Raw genomic sequence first — 13,936 nt, 5'->3', positions numbered from 1 at the left:
AGAGTGCGGCGCTAGATCGTGCTGCCTGTGAAAGGATCTGTACAATATACTTTCTATCGTTGTGTCGATGTTCTTATCCTTATCATGTGTTTTCCGTATTTCCTTCCTTGTAACTATGATGTCAACTATGTGTCTCGATTGCCTTCAACGGTACGATGTGCTATCGTTGCTAATAGCAACTATTACTAGCATTGCCCGTAATACGATCGCGATTTTCTAGTGCAACAAAGCATCGACTCTACCAGATATTCAGCCATCTGGTGGCATCTCTTTCTCTTTCATGTGTGTTGTTACGATCTAAGCGCTCTGATCTGTTTCACTCGCTGGCAGAGTCGCTGCAAATGCGACCTCTAGTGGTAAAACAGATGGAAGATGCATTACGTTTTCCTTTAACAGTCAGACTTTCTTCTTTTGTCTTTTCGTTCCTTACTCTCGCTTCTACCTCCGTTGCACTTTCTTTCACAAATATCTCTCTTTCTCGTTCTTTTAATGTCTCTCTCTCTCTGTCTACAAACATGAGTGTACGTTTTTCCTTTTTCCTAGAACTGCTCAACTTTTATCACATGCTAGTGTTATGTGCGATGATTTATAACACGATTTCAATCTTCAAACATTTTTTTTCTCTTCCATTGTTCAGCCATAAGCTGCTCTCTGTGTACGTGTTTGATAGTTTAACTAGCTTTTTCTTACTATCCGCTTAACACTTACTCAACACACGTTTAAACTTGATTTAGTTTCAATACTCAGTTTTACTCAAACAACTGATTTAGTTGGCTCCACCTCTTACCAAAACAAATCTCACACGGGTCAGTAATTGTAACAAAGCTATACTACATTAAACAAACTTTCCTACGAGCCTTGAGTCGCGCTGAATCATACACTACAAGTTTACACCTATACAAATATGTTTCCTTCTAATCTGTTCCTTTGAGCACTTCCTCTACAATAGTCTTATTCTCAAAGAAGGTGCAGCCTTGTTTTGTTTATCTTTTTTTTATTTTGGATCATAAGTTTTAGTCAATAATTAATCAGAAAAATGAAGTCTACTGAAATATGTTTCAAATTTCATTAGAATAGCTAGAGAGAACACAATTTAATTCAAAATTTCTCAACCATGTGGACGACTCTCAGATTACAATGAACATGATGAAAGAGAGAAGAGTATGCAAAATACATATCAAATGATACGTTACGCGTCCTTGGATAGAAAAAAAATAGCAAATAAAATTATTCTCAAGGCAGCACTTTCTTTCGAAGCAATTTCTTCAATATCTTCCTACTTTCTTCCAAAACGTTGGTCCGTAATCTACTAATGCCATTACACCATTCTTGTCACCCTTCATCCATTCATGCGACCGTCATGCACGTTTCAACATTGTTGTTTGACACTTTGCTGTGTCTTTTCAAAGGGCAAACATCTTTCAACATTCCTCTATAACAACTATTCCTGACCGGCAAACTGTCTTTCAAAACGTCACACCTAAAATATGCATTAAACCCACTCAACTCTACCACAGCTAACTTACTCGACAACATACCTGCTGACCCCAAAGCCTTACCATGTAGATGTATAAACATTTCACTTCATAGTTCACCACAGAAAATCAATGTTAACAAACACTACAAAGCTACTACACTATTTAGTCGTCCAATGAATATACTATAATGATAAACAAGTACATTGGTTATAACACTTCATCCATAATAGGCCTGGGTCGCGTGCACTGCAACCCAATTGTGTGTGTTTGTATGTGCAACAGCCATTCGATCCTGTACTGCATTGGATGCTTTTCGAGGTGGAGATCGAAGTGAAAAACAATACCATCATATCAATCATGGCTGTCAAGTAGCACAGCGCAAGAACTGAGGGTGCGTTTGGGCTAACATGAACGCTGACATGAATGGTACGGACAGCGCCTGTCTGTTTAATTCACATCAGCTCCAAAACACAATGTAATGCAGCAGCCCTTCAGCAGGGTTGCCCACAGCTTGTTTGGTAGGCTAGCGGGTCACACCAAAACTGCAACCACTCCAGCCACTCGAACACAACGCAATCGAAACACAGCTCAAGTACCCGTTTACTACTCGAACATATGATCCTCACAAATGGTTCTCATTCCCAATGGAATGTGGGAATGATAATAGCAACAGACGTATACCACAGCTAACACTCAACATTATCGGGAGTAGCTTTTGTTTAAACAATCATAGACGAGCTATCAATAGGAGATAATGTATCAAAATAGTCAATTTGTGCTGCGGTGTGCCTGCTTTTAGGCAGTGAATCATGCAAATCGCAATTGAATAATTTCAAAAGTAATATCTTTTTGTCACGCAGAATGATTGCTTGTATTGGTGCGTTTACTTATTTAAACAAGATGTGCTCCCCGTCATACGCAAATGAAACAACGAAACATGGTCTAAACTCACAAACAATGCTCACTGTACGTTTTGTGTTACGTTTACACAATACTATACACCAGTTCAATGGTTGGCTGTATTACTGTCGCTGTTATTCTTCTTCTTTTGAGTATTAACAATTCTCTACCCTCCACCCAATCTGTCTTCCACCACTATCACTATCTCTTGTTCTCTAGTTGTTTATATGTCTGTAATCAAATATTTATCTGCAATATATATATATATAAATAAATAAATACTTGCATATGTTACATCTAGTCTGTTGGCTGCCCGTCGCATCTGGCTAGCTTGTGTTACATACCCACCTTGCAGACAACATCTATATAAACCAAACCAAAAAAAAAGGTGCAAAAGACTGTACACAGACGGCTCCCAAACGTCGGGTGTGCGCCACTAATGTTTCACATTATATTACAGCGCAATGGTGCAACCGTTTTGCTAATGAGTGTATGTATTATCTTCTCTTTCTATCTCTTTCTTCGTACTACTACCATTACTTCTACTACTACTACTACTACTACTACCACTACTACTACCACCACTACCTCTGCTACTCGTCCTTCTTCAACTACTTCGCTACTACTAACTCAACAACAACACTAACAACGCACGCGCTTATCAACAATCGAACGGCGACAACCCACCCCATCCCATCCATCGTGTGTGTGTGCTGAACGTTGATACGGTACCGCGCAGAGTTGAAAAACTCCATAGAGACGCAGGTGAACGAGATCAAGACGCAAATCGAAGGCAAATGCTCCTTGCAGTGATTGTGCAACGTGCCGCGCGTGCTCTACCAACCAAGTATTCAGTAATATTTGAAGACGACGACAACCGTCACAACAACACAACACCTACACACCATAAACACAACGCGTACAGCGTGTGAGAGCGATATAGCAATACTTCCATCCCGCCCAACACGACCACCATTTCCATTACCATTGCAATGGCGCTGCAGCGATAGTCTCCGGTGCACCACGCTGGAAACTGAAGAGGTAGTGATCACCGTAACGAACGCAATTATTATCCAACAAATGCGTTAGAAGACCGTAAGAGTGTGTTCAGCGAAGTCACACCAGTGTGTGTGTGTGTGTGTGTCTCTGCGGAACGGCGGATAGACAGTCAACGTCAGCGTGCCGCTCTTGGTCGCCAGCTTGATTCGCAATGTAAAGGGAAACTGTATGCCTACTTCAACTACCATCACGTACTGAACACCTGAACCTGCGTAACCGACGGAAGGCCAACAACCTTCCGCCTACACACACACACAGACACACCAACAAGGAACCACTCAACCACACTGACACGAACTTCAATGTCGAGCGGACAACGGACGACGGACGGTAATGGTTGGCTTTCGGGATGGGCGCGTACATTCCACCAAGAAGTCGTTGTGAGTAGTATCCCAGTATGCAAACGGGAAGAAGAGGAAATGATAAGTAATAAAAAAAATATTCCAAAAAATTGTTAAAAATATTAGGAGCTCTTTGCGAAACAAGGATGAAAACAAGAGAGAAAAAAAAACAACCCACTTAGCGAAGTAAATTAAAAAAAAAACAAACAAAACAAATAAGTAAATTAGTAGTGCAGTATAAAGAAAACAAGTATTGTAATGAGTACGAAACATTAACAACACAAAAAACCAGAAAAAAGACAAACAAAAAATTAAACTTACATCAGGCAACCAATAAGCAAAAATTGTGATTAATCTCCCCCTGAACAAGAACACATACATAAACACACACACACACACACACGAATGCTAAAGAAAACGGCAAAAGCAAATAAACCCAGTAGCAAATAGCTACACTCTGTTCCTTTTCCGATACTTTGCAAATAAACAAAATCTCTTTTCATCATCCTCTTTCCCTGTTTCCTCATACATTCAACGAAAGACTTACTCAATCACACACTCACACACACACACACACACACACTGTAGTATGAAACATGTAAAGGTTTTTGTTTGTAGGGAAAATTGCATTACTGCATCATGAGCATCGTATTTAGCGAAATTTGTTACGTTTAATCACTGTTTTCCGCTTTCCGCACGTTCGGAACCGAAGCGTTGTTGTTAGCCGTGTTTTATTTTTGTTGATAATTCTTGATCAAAACAAGGGACTCTCTCTCTCTCTCTCTCTCTGCAGGTCCTATGCATGTGGAGAGTTGTCTGCTTCCGATGAAGAGGAAGAAAAGAATAATCAGAAGCAGATGTGAAAACTGCATCGATCGGTTTCAGTGCGTTACGCGGTTTGGGGTTCCGTACTAATCCGGATCCGAAGTTGTGGAACGCTTTTCCATTGTTTCCGGTGATATCGAATCTGAACACTTGCTGAGCTGTGTGTGTGTGTGTGTTCCTGCTATCTTTTGAATGCGCTCGCATGTATGCGTGTGTGTGTTGTGTTGTTCTATTGTCAAAAGGCATTTAAAAATACCACACCATACACATGTGTCCCAAACTAACTTCAATGTAACTGTTCGCCCCACTCATTTTATTCTAAAAACAAAGTCTCTCTATCTCTCAATCTCTCTCTCTCACACACACACACACACTTTTACTATCGGTCTGTCTTGCTGTCCTTTTAACCGTAATCACGTGGTAAATGTTTGTGATAGAGTTCCAAAGTGATAATTAACAAAAATAAATGAAGCAAAAACAGAAAAGTGCAAAACGTTTGGTAACGAAAGGCAAAGCAATGACAGTGTACACACCATGGCAGCTTCCTTTCTCATTTGGATGCTTGCAAAAGTGTGTGTGTGTGCGCGAAAAACGCATTGAAACAATTCCTTCTACGCTGTTTAATAGGAAGAGAGGGAAAACCGGAAAGGAAACAAAACTTCTCCGCCCCTCCGTCTGGCGTCGGTATAGGGAGAATCGTTAAGCAGCATCACCTACAGGAACAGTGGATAGCTCCCTCATTATGTGTGCGTACGTGATGGTTTGCTTGTTGTGCCCGCGGACAGCACACTTCGTGTTAGTAAATGCAATGCAAAACAAAACCAACAACAAAAAATGCATATTTTTCGCGTTACCTTTTTTGATCGTTAGCCCAGTTTATTGAAAAGCGTTAAGAATGTAATGAAAAGCAAATAAATACATAACTAAACATAATAATGAGATTGCAAACAAACATGTTTTAACTTTAGCGACATAAAAAAAAAACAAAGCATCAGAAGCAGCGGCAGCAAGTACTTAAGCACTTTATCAATGAAGTAATCATACAAAAGAGCGAGAGAAAGGAGAAAAACGAACCCATTGAAACACGCAAACACAGATACACAGACAAACACATCATCCCAAAACCATCGTTGACAAATGCAGACAATTTACTCACATTCGTGTGAACAGAAAAAGGAAAGTAAACACACCTTCAAGAGCCACACGTTACAGCACAGACACACTCGTGTGCTCGGGGTGGATATAGCACGAACAAGGCGAGAATGAGAAAACAAAAGCATAATAAACATGTAAAACATTTAGAAGCAGAAACGTACACAACGTCATTGGCAGTAGTGAATGCAAGTGTGAAGTAAAATGTATATTTAGATTGAAGCAAATACCATAGATAAACGAAACAGAAAACACACAAACACACAAAACACGACAACAACAGCAAATAGAATGGAGTAAAGCAAAGCAAAACCGAACGAGAAACTTTAGCATTATTGTTATATATATACAAAATTATTGCTTCAAATTCGTTGAAAGTTAAAGTACGAAATAATTAGCAAAAAATGGATGAAATCATCAACAAAAATGTAAAACCAAAGTTTCAAAGCTAGAACAGCCCCGGAAGAAAATGAAAACGATATGAACTCATCGAAAAAGAGCACCAACTGCTCTGATCTCTCAAACGCATACACACATACACGTTCACTAGAAAAAAAAAACAAAAACCGAGTGGCGTCTGTGGAAAAAAGGTGCAAGCGGTTGGGAAGTTAAAAGATAAAAATGTCAGAAACAGCTGGAATACACCAGGACGACGATACAATTCGCGATGGATCGTATGATGGTGGACGTCGAAGGATCTTGTTTGCTCATACGTGTAACTGGCACGAAACAACACGAACCCCGTTGAGCTCACTAGCCACCCACCGCCATGCAGGAGGAGTAGAATATTGAAACAGGAAATCGGGTGAAAATATAGCGCTCATCATCATGCTAATGTTCGAATAAACTTCCCGTTTTTTTTTCGTTTTTTTTTCTTTGTTATGCTGAATGGTCGAAAAAGAGATTGGATGCAGGGTTTTTTGTTTTGTTTTTGGTAGGATCTTAGTGTATGTTGTGTATGTTACAGGCACCTATAAAGAAGGGCACCTGTTGGGCTCTTTTTTCAATGTTCACTCATGTGTCACTATCTACTCGCCTAATGTTCTGTTTCACCTTTGTGTACCGTGTTTTGCTATTGCTGTCGTATGTCACTGTGTTTATCTGTGTTCCACCATCGTCGTGTCTGTCGTGTGTGTATTGCTTCTCTTTTTATACATTTTAGCTTCCTTTCTTCTCTATTCTTTCCCCCTTGATGATGATCGATCGTGGATACCGATCAATACACACAAACACACACACACACACACATCCAAAACAAACAAACAAACACAAAAAAACATCGAATTGCAGCATCTTCAAGTGCACTTCCGAAAAGAGCGATAGTAGTAAAAAAAAAATACCCCCGAAAGAAAGAAAAAGCTAAAGTAAAGCTTAGAAGAACTTACAAATTGAAACGAGTGATAATTGCATTGGTGGAAGATGGTTATTCTCTAAGCCACTTCTCCTGTCGATCTGTCGATCAGCTCATTGTTTATTCAGTGTGTATCTGTGTGTATCTGTGAGTGTAATCTTCCCCTCCCGCACTGTGCAACAACAAATGGTTACGCAGGCGCGACTATTTTTCGATATGTGTGAAATGTTTCACAGATAGTATACATGGTCGTGAAATATTTCAACTGCTCTTTACTTCAAGATGGCGGCAAACTGCTCGCCTGCTTGGTGCTGCAATTCAAATTCAGCAATAACATGGCTTGGCTTACCTACTTCTGTGTACGTGTGTTCTCCTTCCCTGCTCTCCGTCTGCTCACGTAAGCACACTCACACACACACACACATAAACACACACGCACTTACACTTACATACGCATACTAGCACACGTTGGTGCAATTGATGTCATGTTGATTGTTTTAGGTTTTTTGTTCGTTCATATATAGTTAAATACGATCAATGTGTAAAAGAGCAATAATATATTACAATCGATATAATCGGGTTTCCTGCGAAAGGGAAACATAATATAATGTTACGTTAAAATATGAAACAGGAAAATAGAAGTAAAAACTACATGGAATCCCATCAAACACACGGGCGCTACCAAACATGCAAACACATACACGTGCACAACAACTACAAAAAACGGTGACACATTGAAGGCACACATTGAAAGTTGAAATAACTGTAGCTCTCTTTCTATCTGGTTTATTTTTCCCCCTAAATGTTTCTGTTCATCCTGTTCCCTGCATTTCCATCCTCTTCTCCTTCTATCTGCATCCTTCGCTTTACTTATTGATCGTCCTGTATATGTGTGTGAGTGTATGTGTGAGCGTGTGCCTGTGTATGTGCTAGTAGCGAATGTATATTATAAACAAAAACGAAACAAACATAGACGTTGCAAAAAATAAGACACGAATTAAAATGAAACGAATCTAACACGTTGCATCAACTCACTGTAACTGCTGCTTAATAAAAACAGAACAAAATAACTACAGTAAACAAATGACAAACTACATCTCTACATCAACAAAGCGTAAATGTGCACACATTTACACAGATGTTGTTCACACTACACACCGGATAAAGCAATACTTGACAAGAGCTAACACTAATAATCATAGTAAAACGTGTACCAGTATACCTTTACAAACATTCACACCATCCGAACGCGATCAGTCTCTAAACATACTCGCCAACACACACACATACACACACACACACATCCACATACACTCAAAATCAGTCAATCGTGTGCGAGAAGCGTATTTATCTTTCTCTCTATCTCACTCTTTAAATCACATTTATCTAGCTTAAGTGGAAGAAAACCAAACAGAGGATTGAAAGAAAGAAACTAGAAGAAAAAACTAGTGGAAAAGCAATGTAGTAAAGTAAATAGAATATGCAGTAGAAAAAAAAAACAAACAAAAAGGCACGGGAGGATGGTGAAAGTAACGGCTGAAAATAATGGCATAATATTTACTTTACATTAATCAATCGAATAAGCTACATTATTGTACATCCATTATTGGTATCTTTGGTTCTTACTTACATATATTTTGTTTTTGGTGAAATGGTTATAGTTTACGTTGATTATGATTACCTAGCTACTAAGCTATTTATTATAATTCATCATTGAATTACATTTTTACGTAATCTATTACAATACCATTGGTACTATTATATTATTCGATATCTTATTCACTTTTAAAAGAGTCAGTTCAAAATTGCACCCCTTTTTGAAAAAGAGAGCTTTTGTTAGTATGATTCAAAAGAAATGCAAGTTTATAGTTTTTTCCTAACTATTTTATTGTACACGCTGCTTCAACAACCTCCCTTGAAATATAGAAGAAACAAAACTATATAAATATACATAACCATATACATATATACTACATATATGATCATGTTTAAACCCCACTACTATTAAAACAAAACACACTCACAAACACCCATCATCAGAGTACAGTAAGTACGCCAATCAGCTCATGTGTGAATGTGTCTGTGTGTGGGTGTGTAGTCATGCTTTAATCCCAGTAGGCTCCTCACTCACGCGACACTCTCACGTCTACCGCTGCATAAACAAACATAAGCACTAAACGACTAAACCATTTCAATCCTGGCATTTGCTTCCAGATTTCCTAACACAAACACACGATAGACACAGCAAAGTGAAAGTGAAGTAAAAATGTTAGACAACTAAACAAGCTGAACAAATCTTTGAGGGTAAGCAGGGTTTGCAGAAATATATTGAATGCAATTGATCACCAAAATGAACCAACTAGGCAAACAAACTATACAAACAAACAAACAGCATACAGCAACAAACAACAACAACAACAAAAACACATTAACAACAGCAACCAGTAGGACGCATCTTCAATACAATGAACAACAATCATCAACATCACCACCACAACAACCACCAACAAGGCATTAGGCGTCGTTTGTTTATAATTGTTAAAAGAAAAGAAAAATGGTTTAATGAACAAACAAAAAAAAAGAAACAGCGTTACACATTGAAAATGAGATTAAGAAATTAAGGAATAAAAACACAGAAGAAAAAACTGTTGAAAACACTCAATGGCCTTTTACTATGTGCTTATTATTGTTGTACTTTTTTGTTTCTGCTATACTCTGCTCCGTTCGTCTCTTTTACTCGTGCTGTCATACTCTCTTTCTTTCTCTATCTTTCTCTCTGTATGTCTCTCACTCTTTCTCCCTATCTTTCTCGAAAGCTATTTATGCCAAATTTTTGGTATGACGCAAATATTGTCTAAATACACTTTACATACTATGGTCAGCAACGATCAAATTCAACCACGACACGTCAAAGCAGAAACCTTTGTTTATCGAACATGGTAAGCTTGTACTATTTTATGTTTCGTTTTATTTCAAATGGACTTTCTACAAACATATAATCCGATTGAAATAATAAGATCACAGCCACACATCAATACCAACACGTGCATGTATAACAATTTATGTTCACTTTTGTTTCTGCATATTGAATGTTAGTTGATTATTTAACTTCACTTTAAATATCATAGCCTCCGCAATGAAACAAACAAAAGGGAGAAGTAAGCAAGATGGGAATAGAAATAGTATCATCAAATTATCAAAAAGCATCTTTAGAAATTGTAGCTACAATAAAACCAAAACCCCTGCTAAAACAGTAGAAATATTTATACACCGAATGAACAAAAGTAGTGCATTGAAGAACAATTAATAAAGCAGAAAGCAAACACAAACTGCTGAACGTAGCGTGATGTCGATAGAGAAAAATATTGATAGGTAGAAAGAGAGAAGAACACTTAAAATGGAAATGAGAAGAAGAAGAAGAAGAAGAAAAAGAAGAATAAAATGAAGAAGCAAGCGAATTAGAAACGGAAGAAAAAAGTATAAAAACGCAGCACAACGATGAACGAAAATGCAAAGGAAAACAATATACATGTCAATTACTGAGGAAGGAAAGCCGATGGAGAGTTAAGAGTTAATATGCCATGCTCTACCTAAAAGGGTATGCAAACCATATACAACACACATATTTAATGCATGCAAAATAGTAGAAAAAAAACGAAAAGATTCGTATTGAGAAACGAAAATATTTAAATCTAACCATTCCGGTTTCCCAAACCGTTGTTCTACAAAGGAGAAGTACATGCGAGTTGATAAAGTGTAGTGGAAAGTGTGCGTATTTTTTTCGTTTCTTACTTTGGTTGTATTTTTGTTTCATGTAGTTGTTTGACGATTCTTTGACCTTTTTGTCCACTGAATTGTTTTACAAATTTAACAACGATTTCAAAAGCAGTGTACTTTACTTCCAAATTGTTTAAGATATGTGAAGAATTCTGAATGTATGTTCTTTATTCTATATGTATGTTGTTATTCTCTCTAACAATTTCTACAATCATTTCGCTGGAGGAAAGCAACATGATGTCGCAGTAGTGACACCACTTCCTTGTAAACTTTTCTTCTAGCCGTTGTCTTGTTCAACAAATACTAATGAATTTCCATTTTCAAGCAGAAAATCCTTAGGATTTATTGTTTCTCTATCTCTATCTGTCTCTCTTGAAGCACACGGCTATCTTTACTGCAGAAAGATATTTACAACCACTTCACTGAACATACACTAAATGCTAATTATTGCTAACCATCTCTATCTATCGAATCGATTAGTGCTATCTCATGCTTAGAAACAGGGGCAAAAATAGACAGTCGAAAGCAAGCGGTCGAACCCCATCAACGGCCCATACACTTCGAACGTATTGTATAACCTACTTAAAAGAATGTAAACCCTATATCATACTACTTAAACGAAATGAAGCTCTAGTGTTTGAAGAAGCTGCTACCCATATACTTATACTCATCGTTGCAAATCGTAAGCAATGGCACAATAAGAAAGCAAAACAAACCCCAACAGTGCAACACTTCAGCGTAGACTTACTTCTTCTTCTCGTGTGCAAGCGTGATGTATGTAGCAGCAGTTGTGTGATTAGTTGTTCTGTTTTTACGTTAGCGAGGTTGCAAGAAGCTCATCATTTTCAAGTACGATATATCAACAAAACAGAAAAGCAAAGCAATGAAATGAAGTAAACACATACCACCAGATTGATAAATATGGTTACCGAAAGAGTTGATCAGAAGAAAAGCGAAGAAAACAGAGAACAAAACAACGCAAAATTAAACACGGAACCAGAAGAAGAAAACAAAACATGTTTAAGGAAAGAACAAAACAAAAACCCAATAACTTCATGTGTTTGTTATTATGTGTGAGTGTGTATGTGTATTAAGTGTGTCGATGTATGTCTGCTATACTGTCTTCTTCTGTTGTTCTGTACTGTGTGGGATTTTCATTATTTTTTTTTACTATTTGTGTTTGTTTTTTATTCATAACTGTGTCTAAATGTTGATGAATGTGATTTAGTTTCATCATCGTTGTTCTACTTGATGTTGTTTGCTGTTGAACGGTGTTATTATAATGTAAAGTTTTTGTTTTTTTTCTTATTTAGTCAATCCGTTTTTTTGTTTTCATTAAAAAAAACATAATTCTAAAATTGTTTAATACTTCACTCTAATTGATGTTCAATTTCTTCTTTCGACAAAATCGATGCATAAAGGAACTCTGTGTTATGTTTGGTATATTATTTTATAAATTATGGTTGAACTCATGATATGTATGGTAAGGTAGGTAGCCTATCCGAAAGCATGTAAATGAAAATTCTTCTCTCTCTCTCTCTCTCTCTCTATCTCTCTCTCTTTCTGTCTCTCTTTTTGTCTCTCTATGTCTCTCTCTTTCTCTCTCTCTATCTTTCTTTCTCTCTGTCTTTATCTCTTTCTCTCTCTCTATATCTCTTTCACTTTCTCTTCCTCTGCCGCTCTTTTTATCGATATAAAAACACACAATTGAAATAAAACGAACAAAAACACATACTTTAGTTGATGTCTATATGTGTCTCTATAAATGTGTTGTCGGTGGAAAGAAACAATATTGGATGTACAATTTCTCACAATATGCACACATACACACATATATATTTCTGCTTCCGATCGTCATTATATCTGTTTTTTATTTGCTTTTAATGTATGTGTCAATAACTGTCTCACCTTTCGACCATTTATCGTACTACCGTAAGTGTTATCGTAAGTGTGCATTAGCTGCTAAATGATCGGTCGTTTTTTCAGCTGCTTAATGCTACCTTTTTACTGTACTATCCTTGCTATGCTTCTTTGGGTGTTTAACGTGACCCTCAAACATTCGACCTGTTTCCACAACAATATAAAACCGTTTGCGCATTTGGACATACATTTGGTACAGTTTGTTAATTAAATATCTGCCATTTACTGCACCGAGCTTAACAGGTGGTTAGTGAGTACGATTAAACACATTGCAAGCTGTGTCACCTTCTGAAACCATCACACGATCCATCACAGTTGAATAACAAACCGCACCCGTTGCAGAATGCAACTTTTCACAGCGCCAACTGCCGAACTGAGTCATTAAAAGCAAACACCTGAACCACCTGAACACCGCCGCTACGAATGGTCTGATATAAGCTGATAAGTTAGTGGAAAAGTTTTAAACGTGTTCCCCGTTTTTGCCCGCCTGTAGCCAAAACAAACCCCGGCCCAAATTCCGCCACAGGAAATAGAACCCGTAGCAAGCTAATTACCTGGTAAAAAAAACTCACACGACCAGCAGTAGTAGCACTAGTAGCAGTAGCAGTAGCAGTAGAGTCAATATTGAACGTTACCATCTCCCCCTAGCTGTAGAATAATCGAGTACTGAGCACGCATTGTTGTAAGTGGTAAGGTGCAGACGGCAGAAGTGATGAAATTCGTAAAAGCAATCGTAAACATTAAAAAAAACCAAACCTGAACCAACACATAATATGTTAAATGCAAAAAAACGAAAAGAAGCTACTGCAGCTAAATAATGCACAAAACGATGGATTTTGAAACCGCACCTGATGGATTGATGATAGAGTAAGCAAAGCGAAGTAGCTGCGGTGATGATAAAATAAACTAGTTGAAATGTAAAGGGTGAACGCACACAGTTTTGCTGTGATTCCATACTGAACAGGATACTCTCTTCCTTCTTGCTAGTGCATGCCCATGAAACATATCTAGCAATTGCAGCGCGATTGCAACACCACTCAGTCACCTAATCTCAGTCAACCGTTTTACCAATTATCAGGTTTTTCTAATCACCGCACCAAGTATCATCAATTTACTCTATGATATCTCTGTAG

The 13,936-nt window shown here is 37.8% G+C and overlaps 1 protein-coding gene across 32 annotated transcripts in view; it reads left to right on the top strand.

Moving 5' to 3' along the window:
* The window catches only part of LOC4577453 (complexin), a 176,648-nt gene extending 166,880 nt beyond the window's left edge, over positions 1–9,768 (top strand). For all 32 annotated transcript variants that reach the window (XM_061652898.1, XM_061652886.1, XM_061652885.1 and 29 more), the window contains one exon: positions 3,118–9,768. In XM_061652898.1, the coding sequence (XP_061508882.1) occupies positions 3,118–3,191 (74 nt within the window). In that variant the 3' untranslated portion in view covers positions 3,192–9,768. The remainder of the gene's footprint in view (positions 1–3,117) is intronic.
* The last annotated feature ends 4,168 nt before the right edge of the window (positions 9,769–13,936 follow it).

The sequence above is a fragment of the Anopheles gambiae genome, chromosome 2 (genome assembly GCF_943734735.2).
Source record: "Anopheles gambiae chromosome 2, idAnoGambNW_F1_1, whole genome shotgun sequence".
NCBI lineage: Eukaryota > Metazoa > Arthropoda > Insecta > Diptera > Culicidae > Anopheles > Anopheles gambiae.
Note: the sequence above shows the minus strand (reverse complement) of the source record. Positions and strands in the feature narration are given on the sequence as shown.